General features: G+C 37.8%; 1 protein-coding gene across 2 annotated transcripts in view; it reads right to left on the minus strand.

Moving 5' to 3' along the window:
* hmcn1 (hemicentin 1) overlaps positions 1-20,020 on the minus strand; it is a 78,695-nt gene that overhangs the window by 33,856 nt on the left and 24,819 nt on the right. For both annotated transcript variants that reach the window (XM_039692269.2, XM_089118739.1), the window contains exons 11-33: positions 19,631-19,900; positions 14,322-14,463; positions 14,111-14,238; positions 13,795-13,908; positions 13,533-13,691; positions 11,896-12,090; positions 11,432-11,527; positions 9,345-9,472; positions 9,081-9,225; positions 8,673-8,785; positions 8,055-8,214; positions 7,732-7,900; positions 6,919-7,046; positions 4,704-4,970; positions 4,516-4,611; positions 3,303-3,497; positions 3,074-3,204; positions 2,400-2,547; positions 2,164-2,290; positions 1,506-1,660; positions 1,124-1,402; positions 684-965; positions 28-136 (exon numbers count right to left, since the gene is read on the minus strand). In XM_039692269.2, the coding sequence (XP_039548203.2) occupies positions 28-136; positions 684-965; positions 1,124-1,402; positions 1,506-1,660; positions 2,164-2,290; positions 2,400-2,547; positions 3,074-3,204; positions 3,303-3,497; positions 4,516-4,611; positions 4,704-4,970; positions 6,919-7,046; positions 7,732-7,900; positions 8,055-8,214; positions 8,673-8,785; positions 9,081-9,225; positions 9,345-9,472; positions 11,432-11,527; positions 11,896-12,090; positions 13,533-13,691; positions 13,795-13,908; positions 14,111-14,238; positions 14,322-14,463; positions 19,631-19,900 (3,736 nt within the window). The remainder of the gene's footprint in view (positions 1-27; positions 137-683; positions 966-1,123; positions 1,403-1,505; positions 1,661-2,163; positions 2,291-2,399; positions 2,548-3,073; positions 3,205-3,302; positions 3,498-4,515; positions 4,612-4,703; positions 4,971-6,918; positions 7,047-7,731; positions 7,901-8,054; positions 8,215-8,672; positions 8,786-9,080; positions 9,226-9,344; positions 9,473-11,431; positions 11,528-11,895; positions 12,091-13,532; positions 13,692-13,794; positions 13,909-14,110; positions 14,239-14,321; positions 14,464-19,630; positions 19,901-20,020) is intronic.

Genomic DNA, 20,020 nt, shown 5'->3' on the forward strand with positions numbered 1-20,020 from the left:
CATGTGTGGATGTAATAAAGTCCTCACGTGATAGTTGGAGTAGGTGTGCCTGTAGCGTAGCAGTCCAGCTCTAGGATATTGTTGAGGATGACCGTGGCATCTGTGGTGTCGCTTGCCCCATCAACAACAGGAGGAACTAATTACACACACACAAAAAAATATGGTCAAACAATACAGCATCTCCGGAATTGTAAACCAAACGTGTCTTTGAAATAATGCGTAAAAAAACTCACATAATGAAAACCCATAGAGCATTAATAAATACCACATGTTTGGGTCACATGGATACAGACTCTACCATTGCCCTTTAATCTTGCTGAATCTTTTATACATTTCCTTCATTTGTTGTTAACCAGTTTACTGGCTCATAAAACACTATGCTGTTGATTTCCAGCAATATCATTCCAATGATGCAAAACAAATGTGGACTGACTGATTATGGCGGTCTGCTGGATGCATGTATTAGAACCATAATGGTGTACAGATGTTTAGAAGATCCATGATGATCTGTCTCGCTCGTGAACAAAAAACACAAGACACCTAAGTTCCTGATTCCTGTGGATAATGAAGGATGGGATGCCTGAAGAGATTTAGAAGTACTTTGTGTTTTTTATCTCCCTGTTTAGGTGACTTTTTCTTGAACTGTAACAGATCACAAAAAAAATGTCAATGTGTCACTATACCTAAGACACTGACGTCATATTTGATCTCCCTCGCTCCAGCAACACTGGTAGCTACACAAACATATCGACCAGCATCAGATGGAAGTGCACTGAGGATTTCGATTTTGCGACCCTGCTCTAGAACACGCAGGTTCTCTTTAGCAGCCACCGGTGAACCATCCTTCAGCCAGGTCAGTGAGGGAGGAGGGTGACCTTCAGCTTCACATTTCAAAATCAGAGATTTACTGAGCACGACCTTCATGTCTGTGGGACCATCAGAACTGGCAGTGATGGAGGGGGGAACTGAATGATGACAAAAAAGGAAGAGAGCACAGGGAAAAGTGTTACCAAAAGCTAAAGCTAAATGGCAATATAGTATTTAAGTATTTGCATGTAATTTTTTGCATCAATACTACATTTTTCTACTGTACAGAGTCTGTAAAAAAAAAAAAAAAACTCACCATAGACATCAAGGTCATAACTTTTCTCAGCGGTGCCAGCCACACTGGTGACTTTACAGGTGTACTGTCCAGCATCTGATATTTGAGCTCTTAAGATCTTAAGGAACTGCCCTCGGTCCACATACTGGGTCTGTCTGCTGGACAGAATGACCTCTCTGTTCTTGTACCATGTGATGGCAGGGAGTGGCACACCCCGTACCTCACACTCCAGAGTCACCACATTATCCAGCAGTACTGTCACTTCAGAAGACGTGTTTCCTCCCTTAATGCTGGGTGGGACTGAGTTGGTAGAATGGAAGGACAGACAGAAAGGGCAGCAAATTTAGCAATCTGTCGATGTGAAACCCATATTGGAAACCCAAGACATTATGAGTCAAATTACCAAAGATACTGAGGTTAAAATCTTTGGACTGCTTTCCTGCAGCGTTGGTGGCGCTACACTGGTATCGAGCCTGGTCACCTAAGCGAGCACTCTTTATCTTCAACTGCTGTCCTCTGTTTGAAACTTCAATATTGGGGTCACCCAAAAACACTTGCCTAAAACACAGAGTGAAACAGACAGAAATCTCTAATTCCCCTAGTATATTTTTTCAAAATGTAAGAATCAGGGAGGAATTAACTGAAAATTAATTGCGCACATGTTTATTTGCGAGCACAGTGTTGATTTAGCGCCTTATTAGCAAAAGGAATTAAACAAATCAAGTAAGGATACAAAAAATCAAGGATACAACTATTGGAGAATGCAATTTGCAGGACACAATTCCCCAAAGTTTGTGCTGGGTTATGGAGGATAACATTAATTGTGCCGGGCAGGAGTTTTGTGAATCTATGATAAGCATAATTTGAAGACTAGAGATGTTTATGATTGAAACATCAACAACAAATTTAAATACTCATGCATTTAGTACCTGGTTTAACTGGGTATCGGGTGGTTAGAGAATAAGTGCAAAAGTGGTGCGACTTTTTAGTGAACTCACCCCTCTTTTTTTTTAGAGGAGAAGAATTAAGTTTTCTTTACAAAGCTTTTTGGAGTAACTTACTTCCTGTCTTTGTACCACTGAATTGTGGGAAAGGGATCGCCTTTGACCCTGCATTCCAGAATGATCTCTTGATTAAGCAAGGCAGAGAGGTCACGTGACCCAACTGTCCCAATGATCGTAGGAGGAACTAAACAGAGAAAAGCCCAGCTCATTAAGACATAATACCAGCTTGTAAAAAGACAATACTGTTAATGTCATACATCATAGTAAGAGAATGTCATTGCAGAATATTTTACCCAACACATCTAAGTAAAAGTCTCTATCTGTGCTTCCAGCAATGTTGATGGCCTTGCAGCTGTAGCGTCCGGCATCTGCAACAGTCGCTTTCAAAAGCTTAAGAGTTTTGCCCTTCTGCAGAATCTGCACATCGCTGCTAGAAACCACCTAGATAAATGATACAAGCTATTGAGAAATTATAAATAACAAAATCAACAAATATTAACAGAATTCCTTAAAGCTGCAGTCCGGCGTTTTTTCTCTTTGTCGCCATCTCTGTTTGAAATCTGCAATTGCAGTCATGCGCGGAATTATGAACGCTGATTAAATCGCTAATAAGTTATCATGTCATGAAAAACTGTGCAAATTATACTTTGTTCTCAAATTGTTAATGTTAACAACGTAAGCAAGCATTGTGTGACAAGATGTAATGTCCTTCAGATATTTATTCTTGTTTTCACATTGGCCAACTGCAGTCTCTTTTTTTTCAGATTTTTTTTCTATTTCTTTTTTTTTTTTACAATCAAACGGATTATGCACCATAAGACATTTTATAAACAATTTATACCCTGTTTACCCTGTAAACCAATTTAGACAATTTATAAAGAATGTGAATGGGGTCAGTTTTCATAACGTTATATCGTTAATGTCGGACCTCGCGACAAGGTGAGAATTAATAAACAGGAGCACTGACCACGACTCCATCTTTGTACCAGGTGATGAGAGGTACAGGTGTGCCTGTGACATCACACACCAGGTTGGTCGGTTGATCCATCACTACAGAGACATTGGTCAGCAGGCCATTGTCTCTAATATCAGGTGGGACTGGATTAAGGGGAAAGAGGAGAAAAGAGAAGAGAAAGATTGTGAAATTTGCTGAAAGTCAAACAAGCTTAAGAAATGTTTTAAACTGTTACACTAACCATTGACCTTAAGCTGGTATTTTTTCTCTGTTGTTCCAGCATCATTGACAGCCACGCAAGTGTACTCCCCATTATCCAGAGGGGACACAGAGGCTAGGATTAGAAGTGTGCCATCCTCTAAAATAGACACACCTGGCTCATTCCCTGTCAACTCCTGACCATTCCTAGACCACTTTATTACTGGCTCAGGAGTGCCTGCAACAGACAGAACAAAGGGAGTTGAGTAACAACTACTGTAATACATACATATTTAATTAAACAATATTGTGAATATCGCAGTGAACATTTCTGACCATTATGTTTCCTAGAGAAGGCAACATAAGACTAGATTTGCAATCCTTCCTTGTCTTGCAGGTCACGAGTATGAATGTTTAATTTTGCTTTGATTCATTTCCGTGAACCACATCAAGCTGGTAAGGAACTGTCAATGAACTGATTCAAAACTCTGATTGAACTATTTATCACTAAATAACAGTCTGTGCATAGAGTTTTATATTTGTTAAAAGTCTCAGAGTTCTTTTATATGTTAAAATGTTTTAGTAAAAAATATACACAACCGTTAAAAAGTTTGGGGCTAGTAAGATTTTTTTTTTCTAACAGAAATTTATATATTATATATTTATATTTTATTTAGCAAGGATGCATTAAAACGATCAAAAGACATTTATAATGTTACAAATGATTTCTGTATGAGATAAATGTTATCTTTTTGAACTATCCATCAAATAATATTAAACTTTATCATATTAAAAAAGAACATTTTTTTCACAATAGTACAATTTTTACTATATTTTTGATTAAATTAATGCAGCCTTGATGACCATAAGAGACTTTTTTCAAAATCATTTAAAAACCGATCCAACCTACAGTACTTACAGACCCGTACGGACCCCGAACTTTTGAACAGTATTGTACATAGGCAAATAAACCCATTTATTACCTTATACTGCACTGACCAATAAATGAAAATTATTAAATAGAATTCTTGATTTAGTGAAAAACATGCACTGATTTTTTAAACTAGATTAAATATCTAGATTATTTTAACTAGTGTTTTAGTTTTGTATTAAACATTTTTATATCAAAAACACTTTCATGCCAAATATACTCATATCAGTAAATTAAATATCGTAATTTTAGTAACATCGCCCAGTTCTTGTGACATAACAGCATCTTAGTGTATAAATGGTGATTTCTGGTGACTCAGGTGCACCTTTGGCAGGACAGGGGAAGGCAATCTGCTGGTTAGCCACTCTCTCCTGTAAAGGGCTGTTGAAAGGGGGCTCAGATACCTCCACCACAGGAGGGACTGTCGAGAGAAGGAGGCAATACATGAAATTTATAGTTCACTTAATGCCAAATAGCTGTAATCACAACAATAGTTGCCAATATCTTTCTGACCTTGTACATGGAGCTGAATGATGGCTTCATCTTGCCCAGCGATGCTGGAAGCCACACAGGTATAGACGCCCTCATCAATAAGCCCCACTTGGTTCAGAGTCAGAGCCCCATCTGAGATCCTGTAATGAGACCCGTCCAACAGAGTAGCACCATCCTTTAGCCAGGACACAGAGGGTTCTGGGACTCCCTGAGCGACACAGGGCAGGTCTATGGCATGTCCCACCAGCACTTTCATGGCTCTAGGACCTGCTCGGATGCTGGGAGGAACTAAGAGGGTAAAAAGAGAGAAAGTGGTATTAAGAATAAAGAAGAAGAAAACAAAGTGAAGTGATTTTTTTTTTTTGCTCATAAAGCACATTGGCTATGCATAACAATAGCAAACTTTCCGTATTTGCTCTTGGAAGTTACTGATAATTTTCTCACATCTTTTTTGGGTTTTAATCTTCCTGATGAGACATTTGGTAGCTGTGATAAATCAAACTCCTCTTTGCTGTAGCTTTCATTTATCAGACTCAGTTCTGCTAAAGTACTGGCTCACAATGTTACAGAAAACTGTAATCAAGATTAAATTGACTAAGGGTTTAATTGTAGTCATTATAGATACCTCAATTAAATTTTCACTTACAGATGTGTCTGAGTGTGCTCAGAGTGGCTTATGTTTGTACGACTCTATAATTATTATTGTCAGGTTTTGCTTAGAGCGACTGAGGCACAGCTGATCTCTCCTTCCATGCTTTCTTGTGTACATAACATCAGACCTGCTGAAGTTCAAATGTGGTTGTTAGGAGGTCAATGAATCTCACTTGGCCTCTTAACACCTATGTAAACACTTTTTAATGATTAAAGCAAGCTTGTCTTAACAAAATATAGTTTTGTTTAGGTTTGTGCTTAACCCTCTGGGGTGGGCAAACACACCATGTGTTTTGCTCGATTTTTTTCCACATAGCAGCAAAATAGACTTAAAATACTCTATCATTATGGTCATACATACTTAAGAAATATGAAAAAATAAACTGTAATATGTCTACTTTTTTATGTGTCCACTTAAAAACAAAACAGGAAATAAACAGGCTGTGCTTTCTGCCTCTCCATCTCAGTGAACTTTTTACATGTTGCTTACATATATGACCCTGGATCACAAGACCAGTCATAAGTCGCACGGGTATACAGTATTTGTGGCAATAGCCAAAAATACATTGTATGTGTCAACATTATCGTTTTTTCTTTTATGCCAAAAATCATTAAAGATCACGTTCCATGAAGATATTTTGTAAATTTCCTACACATATTATGGTAACCCTGTATGTGCTGAATAGAGTGCAATGACTTCTTTGCCATGCCATTATATGTTTATAAGCAACTGAAAAAAGCACAAATGTCAGGGCATGTCGAAACATCTCAAGGACCCAAAAACCTTAGACCCCGGAGGATTAAACAGAGGATTATACTATTTATACAGTCATGCTATGTTTGAAACTGTTTTCTCAATCACTGTTTGCTTCATTATTCAGTATATAGTGAATACCACATGTGAGTGTCTCAACTCGCTCATTTACATTGTGCTCAAAGTGGGCACACACCCAGCCGCCCGGGAGTACCAGCACTTTTTTTGTACTTCAAGCACTGCGTTTGACAACATAGTCACGTCATGTCCCAAATGTAAAAAAGCTAATACCTGAAATCCAAAAGTCGCATTTCAAACATGTAAAATGTATGTTTAAAACTTGTTTCATATATGATAAAAATGGTACTTAGTAAATGGTACTTATCTTAGCATGGACTACAATACACTGAGCAAAAAAACGAATTACGAAAGTGCTCAGATATGTGCTTTCTGAGAAAACATCGTAAACACATGGAAGTACTTACCGAGATGAATATGGTGTGTGATGTGTAATTGACTATCAAATTCGCAATAATTTTGCGTCATTTAATGATGTTTTGTGCAGCATTGTTTTACAAGTGGTTTTCAGTCAAAATGTATTTTATAGTTGTGGGTACGAACAGAGCACTTGATATCAAGTCATGATGTATATTAAAATAAGACTGATTAAAGCCTGATGTCACCGAAAGACCAATGTGGCAAAGTGAAAGTGGACAGATGAGACCTGCTTTTAACACCTGACATAAAACTGATGTTGCTTTGAACAAATGTCAATTGCAAGCTTAAATTGTGAGAGCATCCAAGTAAATAAATGTGTTCTGTTTCTCTTACCCAGAACGCGGAGTTTGACTGTCTGAGTGAAGTTTCCAGCTATGTTTGTAGCCACACACCGGTACATGCCACTGTCAGTCACACGTGTTTCTGTGATCCTCAAGGAGCCTGATGGCTGCTGAATATGTCTATGAGAGAAGAGGTTACGTTTGAAAGGAGGAAAAAAGTCTAAAATATGAGACTATCTGTTCTTTATCATACTGTGTGTAAAACCACACAGGTGCTCCCAGTTTACAGAGAAGCTTCCGAAATTATACCTCTGTTTACTTTCATGCTGAGCTGAAAAAGAGAGTTTAATTACTGTGTAATTTTTATCTGACCGCAGTCTTTCTGCCTCTAGGTTGTAAAGTAAACATCAGCCCATGAAAAACAATGCAGAGAAAGATTTATAGTGTTTAATAATAGGATACAAGAGTCTTATTTATAAAATATATGCACAATGAGATTTGATTCCGTATACCAACTGAAAAACAATGCATACCACCGTTTTTGTGTATATCATGCCCGATGATAAAATACACTAAAACCAGTAATATTGCGAAATATTATAACAATTCAAAACAACTGTTTTCTACTTAAGTATATTTCAAAATGTAATTTATTCCTGTTATGCCAAAGCTGAATTTTCAGCAGCCATTACTCCAGTCACATAATCATTCTGATATGCTGAAACATCCACTGATGAGCCAAAACATATCATGCAGTTGGTTCTCTCATCGATGAGGCATGGACTCTACAAGTCCCATGAAGTATTTGTGTATTTTTCACAAATAACATTTTTCACAAACACAGAGACATAAACAAAATTGATACCTGGGAGAGAAAGGGGAGATGAGTTGCTTGTCTTTGGCCCAGGTGATGATTGGAGGAGGTATGCTCTGTACGTCACATGGCAGGATGACATCTTCACCCACTGTTACCGAAATCTCCAACAGCTTGTCTGAGTTATTCAGCATCTCTACACCACTTGGCCTGGGCTTCACTACACGTTTACAAAGACATACAGTATGCAAGTACAACAGGGTGAGATTGGAGGATGCACCAAACTAATACACATGAAACAAACAAAGCTGAAGAAAACATTAGACGGACTGGTAAAAATGATCAGACCAGTAAGTAGATCAAGCTGCTCTAACCGTAGACGGTGAGCTGGACCTTTCTGGAGCTGTATCCAGCAGCATTCGTGGCTGTGCACACAAACTCGCCAGACTCTTCACCACTGGGGGAGATAATATGAAGACTGCCATTCTCAAACAGAGAAAACACACTGCCAGTCAGATCCAGCAACTCCCCTCGCTGAAAAACAGCATCACACATTCATTTTATAACAACATACGGGTACAATGTAAGGCTGAAATAGTGAGACTGACCTGCAATTTTAGTGGTTTTGTATGTACATGTAAAATTTGAGAAGTCAAAATATCAAATGAGCACCTAACAAATTAATGTGGTCAGAAGTTTTAGGATTTTGAAAAAAAAACAAAAAACAATCACAAACATTACTATGCTAACAATTTAAAAAAAAATTTTTTTTATTACAATTAAACATTACATTTAAAATTAAAACCCTAAGCAAAAAAACAAAACCAGAGCATGAAGGGCTCTGTGCCAAATGATAAGTGTTCTGACCAGATAAGTGTTTCATCAAAAGTCAGTACTGTAAAAAAAAGTGTATTTTCTATCCAAATCCTAATTGTATGAGCATGTGTTTGTGTGAGAGAAAAGAGAAAGAAACAGAAATGAGACACATGTACCTTAGACCAAGTGATATCTGGTTTGGGGACTCCATGTGCACGACATGGCAGAGAAATGGGCGTCCCTTCAATGGTACTGAATACTTGAGGGCCGTGTTGAATAGTGGGCATCACTGGAGAGAAAATGTAGAAACACTTGGTTTAGTATGAGGAGGGATTTAGAAAAAAACGAACCTGTGCAACACTACACAGAGGTATTTTAACAATTTTTAGGATACTTTACAGTACAGGCCATGTACTCTATCCTATAATAATGTAGACTTTTCACCAGTTAGTGTAGACTGCGTCCTTAAGACTGATTGCATTTGAAAAATGTCTTTACTGTCAATTTGATCAATGTTACTGACCCCAAACTTTTGAATGGTAGTGTATTTCATTATTTGTGTATGTATTTGTTTTACGTCTTACCGTAAACGTTGAGTATGGTGGTGCGGTTGCTAGATCCCACCACGTTTTCGGCCAAACAGGTGTATTGCCCCCCATCCTGCTGACTGACCCGTTCTATATGTAGACTACCATCACGTCTCACGGTCACATATGGATTTGATGTAACCTGAGTCACACAATCACACTTTTAAATCACATCTAATAATTGTGACTGTACAAATATTTCATGACTACATGAAATGCACAGACGTCAGGGCCTATGTGTGTGCACATGTGTTAACTCACCAGGCCATTGTCGTGTAGCCAATGTCTCTCAGGAAGTGGGTTTCCAGCTAGTACGACACAGGGGAGAGTGACCTGCTGGTCCTCTATCACACTGACCACTGTGGGACTCAGAGCTATCAAAGGAGACACTGCACACAAAATACACATATTAGGATGGTAATATATACAGTTTTATGGAAGTATTACAGATACACAAATACATTCAAAAGTTTGGGGTAGGTAAGATTTAAAAAAAATGTATTAATAATCTTATTCAAAAAGGCTGCATTAAATTGATTAAAGTGGCAGTGAAGACATTTGTAATGTTACAAAATATGTTTATTTCAAATAAATGCAGATTTTTTAAAACTTTTTTATTCATCAATAAATCCTTAATTATTCCCATGGTGTCCACATAAAAAAAGAAGCTACTGTTTTCAACATTAATAATAGTAATGTTAACCACCAAATCAGCATATTAGAAGGATTTCAGAAGGATAATGTGATTGAAGAACGGAGTAAAATCTACTGAACATAAATTACATCTTAAAATACATTTGCATTTATTTGATCAAAAATACAGTAGCTTTAGTGAGCATAAAAGACTTCTTTCAAGACATTAAAAAAAATCCTACCAATCCCAAACTTTTCAACGTTAGTGTATACGAGAATGCAACAGGTAGTTTCAATAGGGTAGTGTCAAAAAGTTTACCCGCTACACATACCACACTGACAATAATGAGTCATTACACCAAAACCTGAGGTATTATGCATTCTATGATTTATTCTCATGAAGAGAAAGATGTTTTTTAAAAATAAATCTGATCTTATTAAATGTGATTTTCCTAATTCAATCAGACAGAGTATGGTTAAGTCTCCACTGGCAACAACGGCACTGAAAACTCAGTGGACTGGCCGCACCTCTGTTGTTTTGCTTGTTAAATTTCCATGGATACCTTGGAATACATATAGAAAATGTGTCACAGGTTATTAGGACTCAGCAGAGTAGAATTATGGGACGGCTGCCTGAGACACGCTGTGAGACCTCATTAGTGACCTTTCGCTTCAACTCGATGTTATGTTGTTTTTACAGGACCACAAAAATGCAGTCACTCCCTCACACACAGAGATACGCTTCCACAAGAGACACTTCTGATCTCACATTATTATTCTTCAACATGACAAAATCAACTGACACTTGATGAAGTTTTGGTATGATAATCATCATTAGAAGCCTCCAGTCTTTTTTATAAGTCACAGTGTAAACTATATTGATCAAAAATGCCTTCTCTTGTGTAATATACACATTAGGATTATTTATTAAAACCTACCAAAGTTCACCAACATGTACTCCGATAATATATAAGAGCAGGGGGTCAGAATCTGACAAAATGTTATCATATATTTTACTAATTTTAGCTCAAATCGGGCTTAAAATCAGCCCATATTATGAAATGATGTTGAAAATGCTGCTTTCTTCAAAAAACTTGGAATTAGCCATTTTCTTAGGTGCATGTAAATGAGGGCATTTTATGCAGATGCCAGAAATGTACGGTCTGTGAACCACTCCTGGGTTTCCAGCGCTTTGATCAAAGACAAAAGTATTAAAGAATGCCTGAATTCCTTTGATTCTCAATCGGCAAAGCTGACACATGCCCACTATACTCTCAAAAGCTCTGCTGCCACGCACATGTAAATACATTCCCATCTAACATCTACAATATAACTGAACAAATACATAAAAGTAATCTAATAACCAAAGTATACAGACTGCAATGCAATCATGGATGTTTTAATGTTCACATCTGGTGCGGTATAGCCCTCGCCACAGAGAATGAATTTGAACTAAGTCTGGTGTTCGCCTTCTATTATTGCATCTTTTCTCTCTTAACCAGAAACATATGTACCCCTAAGCCTTTTACTGTAAAATCATATGGACCCAAACATTGCAAACTAAAGCTTGTGGGCCTCAGGCCAAGAAAATGTGCATGTGACTAAGATAAAGGACGTTCAAAACAATAATATCCCACACCAGCTTCTTTTTTTCAAGTGAGCTGCTGACAGAAGGATCAGCATAAACTTGAAACACAACTCTTCAAATGTCATACCGAGTCCAGTGACAGTGACTTTGGCCTTGGCCTGGATTTTGCCAAAGTGGTTTTGAGCTTCACACACATAGGTGGCCTCATCTTCTACCCAGAGGTCTAAAAGGCAAAGGACAGAAAATCATATGAAACTTTGCAATTTGTAAAATTCATTAAAACACTACTTGTATCTTCTTATAAATAATGAAAAGTAAATATTAAGAAATGCAACTAAATGCAACACACAAAAAATATATTTTCAGTTTAAAAGCATCCAATTTCTCTGAAAATATTCTTATTTTTATAAATAAATAAATATATACAAAAATAAATCATTAAAACTGAAAGAAAAATATTAACAGATTAAGAACATCCAAATTCCCTGTGTTAAATAAATTAATATTATAATATAAAAATTAAGAATAATAGTAGTTATTTGTTGATTAAAACTCAAGAGAGAGAGAAAAAAGGAAAAGAGAGGCACTGACTGGTGATGAAAAGGCCCCCATCAATTTTTTTAGTGACAGTACTGGGACCGCGGCGCTGAGAGAAGAGTGAGACATTGTCATCTCGTCTCCAGGAGAGCTGAGGTTCAGGGTGGCCTCTTGCATGACACGGCAAAGTGACGTTTGTTCCGATATCAGCAGACAGATCAGATGGTTTTTGTGTGAACTGAGGAGTAGCTGTGGAATACAGTTAAAAGATCGAATAAATAACAAAACAGTGGTCTGAGTAATTTATTTATACAGTATGGGTCTTCAATAGACAGTTAACGGTGTCATATAATGCCATTTTTGTACAAGTTAATATGAATCTTTAGGGTCTAAATGAAAACTTTGTAATATACTTTTATTAAAAAAATCTCATTAGTATTGTAAGAAAACACTAATATAACCTGGTCAAAAACAGCTCTAAATGATAACGAGCTTTGCTCAACCCCGCCCCTCTGTTCTTTGGGCTGTTTTGATACAACGCACATGGAGTGTTGCCTTGACAACAGTTGAGGGTATATTTTGGAGAAAGAATGGCAGCGGCAGTCTCTGAGGACACATCTGTGCAACCGTATCAGTTTGAACCGGAGTCGGACCCGGAACAAGATGAAGTTCGACAATTAAGGCTGGAACAGGACATTTCTGAATGGTTGGTTAACGTAATGTTACTTTGATCTATCTTTGTATGTACTGGCTGGGTAGAGTAGTGAGATACGAACGATGTGTGTTTACTGATGTATAGGTTTGTTCATTGACAGATTGATGAAGATACAGTTACAGTTAATATGCTCCAGCGTATCAACAATAGCGGACTATAAAGACAGCTTGCTCAGGGCAGGTCTATCTGGAAACGCTGCCGTCAATCAACAATCGTGGGAGGGGCGCCCGATTTAGTGACGTCACAAAATCGAACTGCTCAATTTGAGGCAGGGGAAAACATGTAAGGAGATTAAAACAAAAACACTGGCTGGATTTTTTATCATTATATGATGGTTGTGTACAGGCCAACTGCCAACATACATTTCAGTACAAGCAACTTAAAAGTGCATGTACCATTATATGACTCCTTAAAAAGACGTCAGCCATAAAAAGGCGTCCCCTTGCCACAGACTTGAGACTAGCTTGACATTTTCTTACTCAAAACACTGCCTGCTGCATTAGAAGGGAAAGCTGACCATAACTCCTGGTCAAGAGTTAACTTATATTACTGTAATAATAGCTTTCTGGCTAAATAGATTTGCCAAACAATTTGGTGCGTTTCTGTGTTTGTGCTGTGGAGATCAAAAGGTTTCTATTTACAACATGTTTTTACAGCGCTGAGCAATGTAGCCAATCACAAACCTATCTGTTGACTTATTGACCACAATGGCCAATCAGGGATGTTTAAGTTAGAATCCACTCTGTTTTTGTCCAGTGGAGAGTTAAAGTTCTGCACATTGGCAAATCCTCTCATCATAACAAAATAAAAAGTGTAGGTTGTGCGGTGCCAGGTAACTAGATCATAATATGTTTTTAAAGGGGTAGCACATCTCCTTAGCCTTACCCTGGAGTTGGTACACCCTCCACCGATATGAGTTCAGGTAAATGCCTCAGTTAACTCTAATTCAAATAAAGGGTGTGTAATATAGCCTTACATCCCACATCCAGCGTGATGTACCCCTGTGCAGATCCGGCGGAGTTCACCGCCACACATGTGTACTCTCCTGCATGTGTGTCCAGAGTCTGCTGAATGCTCAGAGTGCTGCGCTGAGGGTCTATACTTAAAACTGGAGATGGCTTCAGCTGAATGTCATCTGAAGATCAAACATACAGTACATTAGAGCTGACATTGCCAAAACAGAAGGTGTGCATAAATGACAGTAGGATGTCCAGAGGTTTAGGAGGACACTAACTTACCTTTGTACCACAGGACGTCAGGATGTGGAACTCCCGTGACCCTGCACTCCATAATGGTTGTTTGTCCTAAACCAATCAGCAGGTCAGAGTGAGGGACTGTCACCTGTGGAGACTCTACAGAGGGGAAAAGATCACAGGAAACCTAATTAAAGACTAGAGTATAACCATAGGGTGGGACTGAATGAGTCAAATGTCTCACTTATTTAGTGTTGTGAGAAGTGTAGCAGTAAAAAAAACCCAAATAATATTTTAAACCTTTGGTTTGGTTTTTTTTGCTCTCATTTAGTGGTGTTACACAATTTATTTCTTTACTGACCGACGTAGCTGACAAAAGCAGTTTGAGTGTCAGTTCCTGCCACATTACTCGCCAAGCATCCATATGTCCCAGCATCCTTTGGCCCCATGTTCCTGATGACCAGTGTGCCATCAGTGGTCATTCTGTGCCTGGGTGAGTAAAGCACAACAAGTTAGGAACACTACAGTAAAGGCAAACAAATAGAGACAAAAGTAAGACTTGAATTTGTTACCTGCTGGATCCCATAATGAACATATCATTGTGTATCCACACCACCATGGGCGAGGGGTAGCCTTTGGCCGAACACCTGATCCAAACTTCCTGCCCGGTGCGGAACGTCTGGTTCCGAGGGTCAACCGTCACCACTGGTGGCTCTAGTATGAAAATGAGGTGATCATGATATTTGAGAACATGGACCAGCTGTTTCTAAGACAAGTTCTGCAAAATGTATTTTAGTTTCTTCTTGCACTTTTCCGGACACTTTCAAAGTGAAATGTCTAGTGATCTAAAAGCATGTTCAGTTTTATCCGAAACAGATGAATGTGAATTTGGCAACGTTTTGTCACGTTGGTTGATGTGTTTATCGTGGCAGTTCGGAAATGAAACACTAAACCCTACCTTAAACTTAACTGAAAAATGCCTTTGCTGAAGCAACCATGACATTTTAGATTGCTTCTACAAGTCTTTGATCTCTTTTATTGTGAATCGTATTCGAGAGCTCTGAGAACACAAATGTAATGCTGTATCAGGTGAGTCAGCGAGCAAGTTTATTGATTTGAAAAGCTATACATATTGGGGTGAAAGTTCATGGAGTGAAAAGGATTGATCACTGTACTAAAGTAAACATATTATCAATCTGTCAGGTAATATTTTACAATATCAGTTGGATGAGATTTACAGACATTTAAAAAATAATTACATTCACCAACAATATAGTCATTAGTACAATCTTAAAAATAGATGTGTGTTTGTATAGAACATAAGTGCATCAAAGTAATGTTCACATGTGGCCCCCACAAAACCCTTTAAAAAAAAATCCTGCTTTACACCCATGATATGATTCTGAAGCCAGCCAAACATATTTCACAGCAATTCTCCAACCATTTCTTCTTTTTTACAGAAACACTAAAGTGAGAGTATTGGTTCCAGATTCTCTGAGCTGCTGAAGCAGAGGCGTGCTCTTGATCAATTCATGATGTGCAGCCCCTGCTGAATGAGTGTTTTCTCACTACTGAAGCCAATCTGATGCATGTGTCTACTGTTCTCTGACCTCCAGTCTCTGCTTGTCCTATACACCAACAGAGCAGGATGTGACATCATTGGCAGAGACGGGAAATACACATCATACTGTAGCTCTGTTCCAAAACCTAGTGATCTGCCTACAGTATATAGGCAGCTAACTAGCTAACAGAAATAAAACAGCATAAGTAAAATGGAACTGAAATGGAATCGCATAAGTGATTTTATCTAGAACGCTCCACATACACAGCTACTCTTGCGTCTCATTCAAATAGCGCAGGGGAGACTCGACTTGTAACTCATTTCAGAGTTTGGCGTTAGCATGTTCCTAAGATAATGCTGCAATATGGCAACAAAATATAGCACACATTTTTTATAAGACACTTTTAAAAACAAAAAATTGTACTAACCATAAACTTTTGAAAGGTATAGGTTAACCCTGACCCAAAATATTGATAAACATTGTTTATCTCTTTCCCTCACCTCGTCTTCTACCTTGAATTCGACCTTTAGTCTTCTGTCTTCTCTGTGACAACACGCAATGCTGCCTCAGAATATCAGGTATCTTAGCTATAAAGATATATTTTAGGGGGTGTTTACACAAAAAAACTGACAATTTTTATGTTTTGGGTTTTGGCCATTCATTTTCACAACAAATGAGTTTTGGGGGCATGAAAACACAAACTTTTGAAATCGGGTTTCAAAGTGTACGTTTTGGGAGCAATACCATTATCACCTGAAAACTACAAGAATGCGAATTTGTGAAAATGGAGACATCATGCGCATGAGTATTATGTGTTTAGTCTATAAGCATATAGTGTTTGCTATTAACTACTTGCCTAGCATGCATAATACAGCGGTTTTACTTTTTAGTAATTTTTGTGGATCCGTGTGTATGGGGATCGTTTTGACAATGTTGTTGTCTGTACGCTGAACTTTTCAAAAATGTAAAGGAACATTTTTTTCCGCTTTTAGTACATAGTTGTCGTGTAAAAGTGCCCTTAGTATGCAGAATAAGTTGCCTACCTTTCGGAACAGGGTAACACGATGTAGGCAGATCACTAGGTTTTTGGAACAGAGCAAATCACTGCTACAAGTCAGTAATATGGCTAACATTATGTAACTCTGTTACACAATATTGTAACAGAGATTTACAGGTCTTCTACTGTATTTCAAATGGAAAGCTTGACAGGGATTAGTGATGCAATTTCCAGAACTCCACTTTGTCACGATTAAAGTGGACCCAAAACAAGACCTGTCAGACAAGAAGAGTCTATTGTGCAAGGGAGAGCCATTGTGTGTTGCATGCTCAGGCAGTTACAGCATTGCTGTTGAGAGGTCACTTTGTGTCTAGTAGTAAAGCTGTAATTATCCCAAGTCTTAGTCACTAAATTGTACTCTAATAGACTCGGTCTGCCTAAAGGCCAAATTTTAACAACTCTCTGATGCTAAAGCATCACTAACACCTCGTCATCTACGCTTTTTTGCCTGAGGCTACTGTAATTCAAACAGTCACTATGGTTCTGTAAATTGAATGTCTACTGTATGCATATTAAAACACATTTTTAGTATGCAAATCCTGTGGGAGCAAGGTCTATCTGGACACTTAAGTACAGTGTAACTGCAGTAAATGTCAAAATATTTGTTTAGACATTAATACATTTACTGTAAAATGTTCAAACTTCATATATACTTCATGGCAATGTAAATGGCAAAAGTAGTGGAATACCCAACATTAAATGGCTAAATATTAATTAGGTCTCTGGACTCTCTATACACAGAGATGTATATCTGATTGGGACTGGGGTTGTAAACGGTGTGTGTGTGGACAGTACAGGTCAAAGTAATGTTGCGTAAAGTATTGGGGCAGATGACTCTGTGGACTGGTCAGGTATCACTATGTCAGCAATCCCACTTCAAAGGGCCCTAATGAATAGGACAGCACAGGAATCCCAGCAGGTGGTGATTACACACACACACACAAGCCAAAGACTGACACACACAAAAAATACGAAGTGGCCTAAAGTATAGCAGCGGAACAAAAATAGAGGGTAAGGGAAAAGGAAGCAAAGACTGATAGACAGGGACAACCAGGCAGAGAGAAACAGTAATATTTCTTTAAATATTTTAACACAAAATTAGAGCTAATACTATTATTTCTATTTAATATAAATGTAATTAAAAAATTATTTCAAAATGGTGTGTATATGTATGTGTATTCCATGGAACAAATTTTTAATATCTCAATAATGCTTCTTGAATCGCAAATATTGAATTCCAAGAGATAAAGACAAAAAATTATAGTGAGGCAGCAAAAAAAAAAACGAGAGAGAGAGAGAGAGAGAGAGAGAGAGAGAGAGAGAGAGAGAGAGAGAGAGAGAGAGAGAGAGGGAGAGAGGGAGAGAGAGAGACTAAACCGAGACAGAGCCAAAGAGAATTAAAGTGGGATGCAGGGAAAACCAGTTCCTCAGGTCTTGGGAAAGAATGTTGTGGAAAACTAAGAGACTCATCACTCAACAATGAGGTAAAATTATACCGTTTATGTCACTCCCGTTCTCTTGCTAATAAACTTCAAATCCGGCCCCATATCCATCAAAGTCACATCTATCCATCAATATTACCTACAAACCACATACTTTCAAATAAAAACAGATTACTTTTTTCACACTTATTTTTGGTTGGGTGTTATAAGACGTTTTCTTGGGGCCATTCAAACATAACACAAAAAATTTAGTATTTAGAACGCTGTCATGTGCAAAATGCTGTTGACATGCACTGACATTTGTATAATATCCAAGGTAAACATCTCTAGTAACTGCGTAGTTAATTCTCATACGGTGTTTTCAGAAAGTTTTGGAATATGCATCCTCTCCCTCTATTACAGTTACAATAATTACAATTACAACACCCGTTACAATTTGACTAATATTTCAAGTGTAATCTTTTTTGTAAAAAGTATATATTTTATCATACATCTTAGTTGATAATTCGATATACCTAATTTATTTTTGACAAAACATCCCAAACTATATTTAACATATGAGCAGAAATTGGCGAACAAAAGCTTATTTGATGAGGCAGTAGTCTTTTACAGTAAAAACTTTATAATAATCTATCCAAAACTAATCAACGAAATCTTGTCTTAACATCATATTTAATCTGTAACATGATATATAGAATATGATATATAGAATATAAATTTTAATTTGCAGTTTGTTGCTTATACAAAGACATTTTATTTCAACATATTTCAGTCTATTTTTACTCTTCTCAGTAGGCTATAGCAATCATAGTTTGGTCAAAGCTTGGTCGAGTGTGAATGAACGGCACCAATACTCGCTGTACAACTGTAGTAAACAACAGCGCACGCCTGTGCCGTTCATTCATTCATTCACGCAGACACGCGATTCATATTTAAACGGTTTTTTGCAGTTTACAGACACTATTCCAACTACAATACCTTAAAGCTTGATGAATTGCTCCTCGAAATGAAACTACCAGCACACCTGAGGTAAAATTTTCCAGGATTATTAGATAGTATTATTTCTCACTGTGTAGCAAGGCGACATAAAGTAAATGATTCTAATTGAACTTGATGTGTTTTATCCAGCTGTTGTGGGCGTTGACACGTATGCGTGGCATGCCTCCAATTATTTGCATTTGAATATCGCGTACTCTCAGTGGGCGTGGTCACATTGAATCTTTATGAGCTATACTGAGCTGAAAAGAAAACGACTAACATTTCTCTCTTTTCATACAGATTACATAAACTGAGAACTAGTTGTTCTGTTCTGTTAAAAATCCCGTTTCTCTTTTCATTTGGGATCTCATTTATCATTTTTCTTTTGTACTTAAAGGTTATTTTACCCAGTGAGAGAAAGCAAAGTGATCTGCCAGCGTTGTATACTGTCAGAGGAAGTCTTCTTAATTCTGTGTAAGAAAGGGGCACAGAGCCTGTTTCAATGGAAACTGCAGGATTGCAAACAGTGAGCAAGGCCGGCATAAATCACTTTCACAAGTGCAATAAAATATTGCAGTGAAATACTACAGAAAGGATGCATTGAAAACAGATCTTGTGTTAGAGAGAAGCGGGAGAGTGAACTGCCAAAAGCCCAGTGGGAATTGCTTTTTCTATGCATGTATTAAAATAATAACTAGAATTGAAGTAAAATGAGCAAAAAGTTAATTATGATTGCATTGGCAGAACGATTATGCAAGAAGTAAGCTGCTCTCAACAGTAAAACTGTTGTAATGATACATTTTTGTGGCTTATTGCTTTATCAAAAACACAAACACACTTACCTTGCACATTGAGGTACACACGAGAAGCGGAGACTCCACCCTCGTTGGCTGCGATGCAGGTATACCAGCCGACATCATTAGGACTGACTCGCTGGATTTCCAAGGACTGGTTGGCGGTGACACGTATGCGATGGTCCAATTTTGCATCCACGTCCCCTCTCTGCCAAGTCAGGTTAAAGTGCACCGTGCTGGTAACCAGACATGTCAGAACGACATTTGCACCAGGATACGCTGTCACATTGGAGGGCACTGTGATAGCAGGAGGAGGCTCTGCACAGACACAATGAGTCAAGGAAATGTGATTATCAATCTCTTTATCCAGGAGCAATTGAATTCAACAGCCTAATTTGAATCCATTCACATTCACTAATTATTTTCCAGACCTCTCTG

This window comes from Pimephales promelas, chromosome 13 (assembly GCF_988280905.1).
Source record: "Pimephales promelas chromosome 13, fPimPro1.hap1.1, whole genome shotgun sequence".
NCBI lineage: Eukaryota > Metazoa > Chordata > Actinopteri > Cypriniformes > Leuciscidae > Pimephales > Pimephales promelas.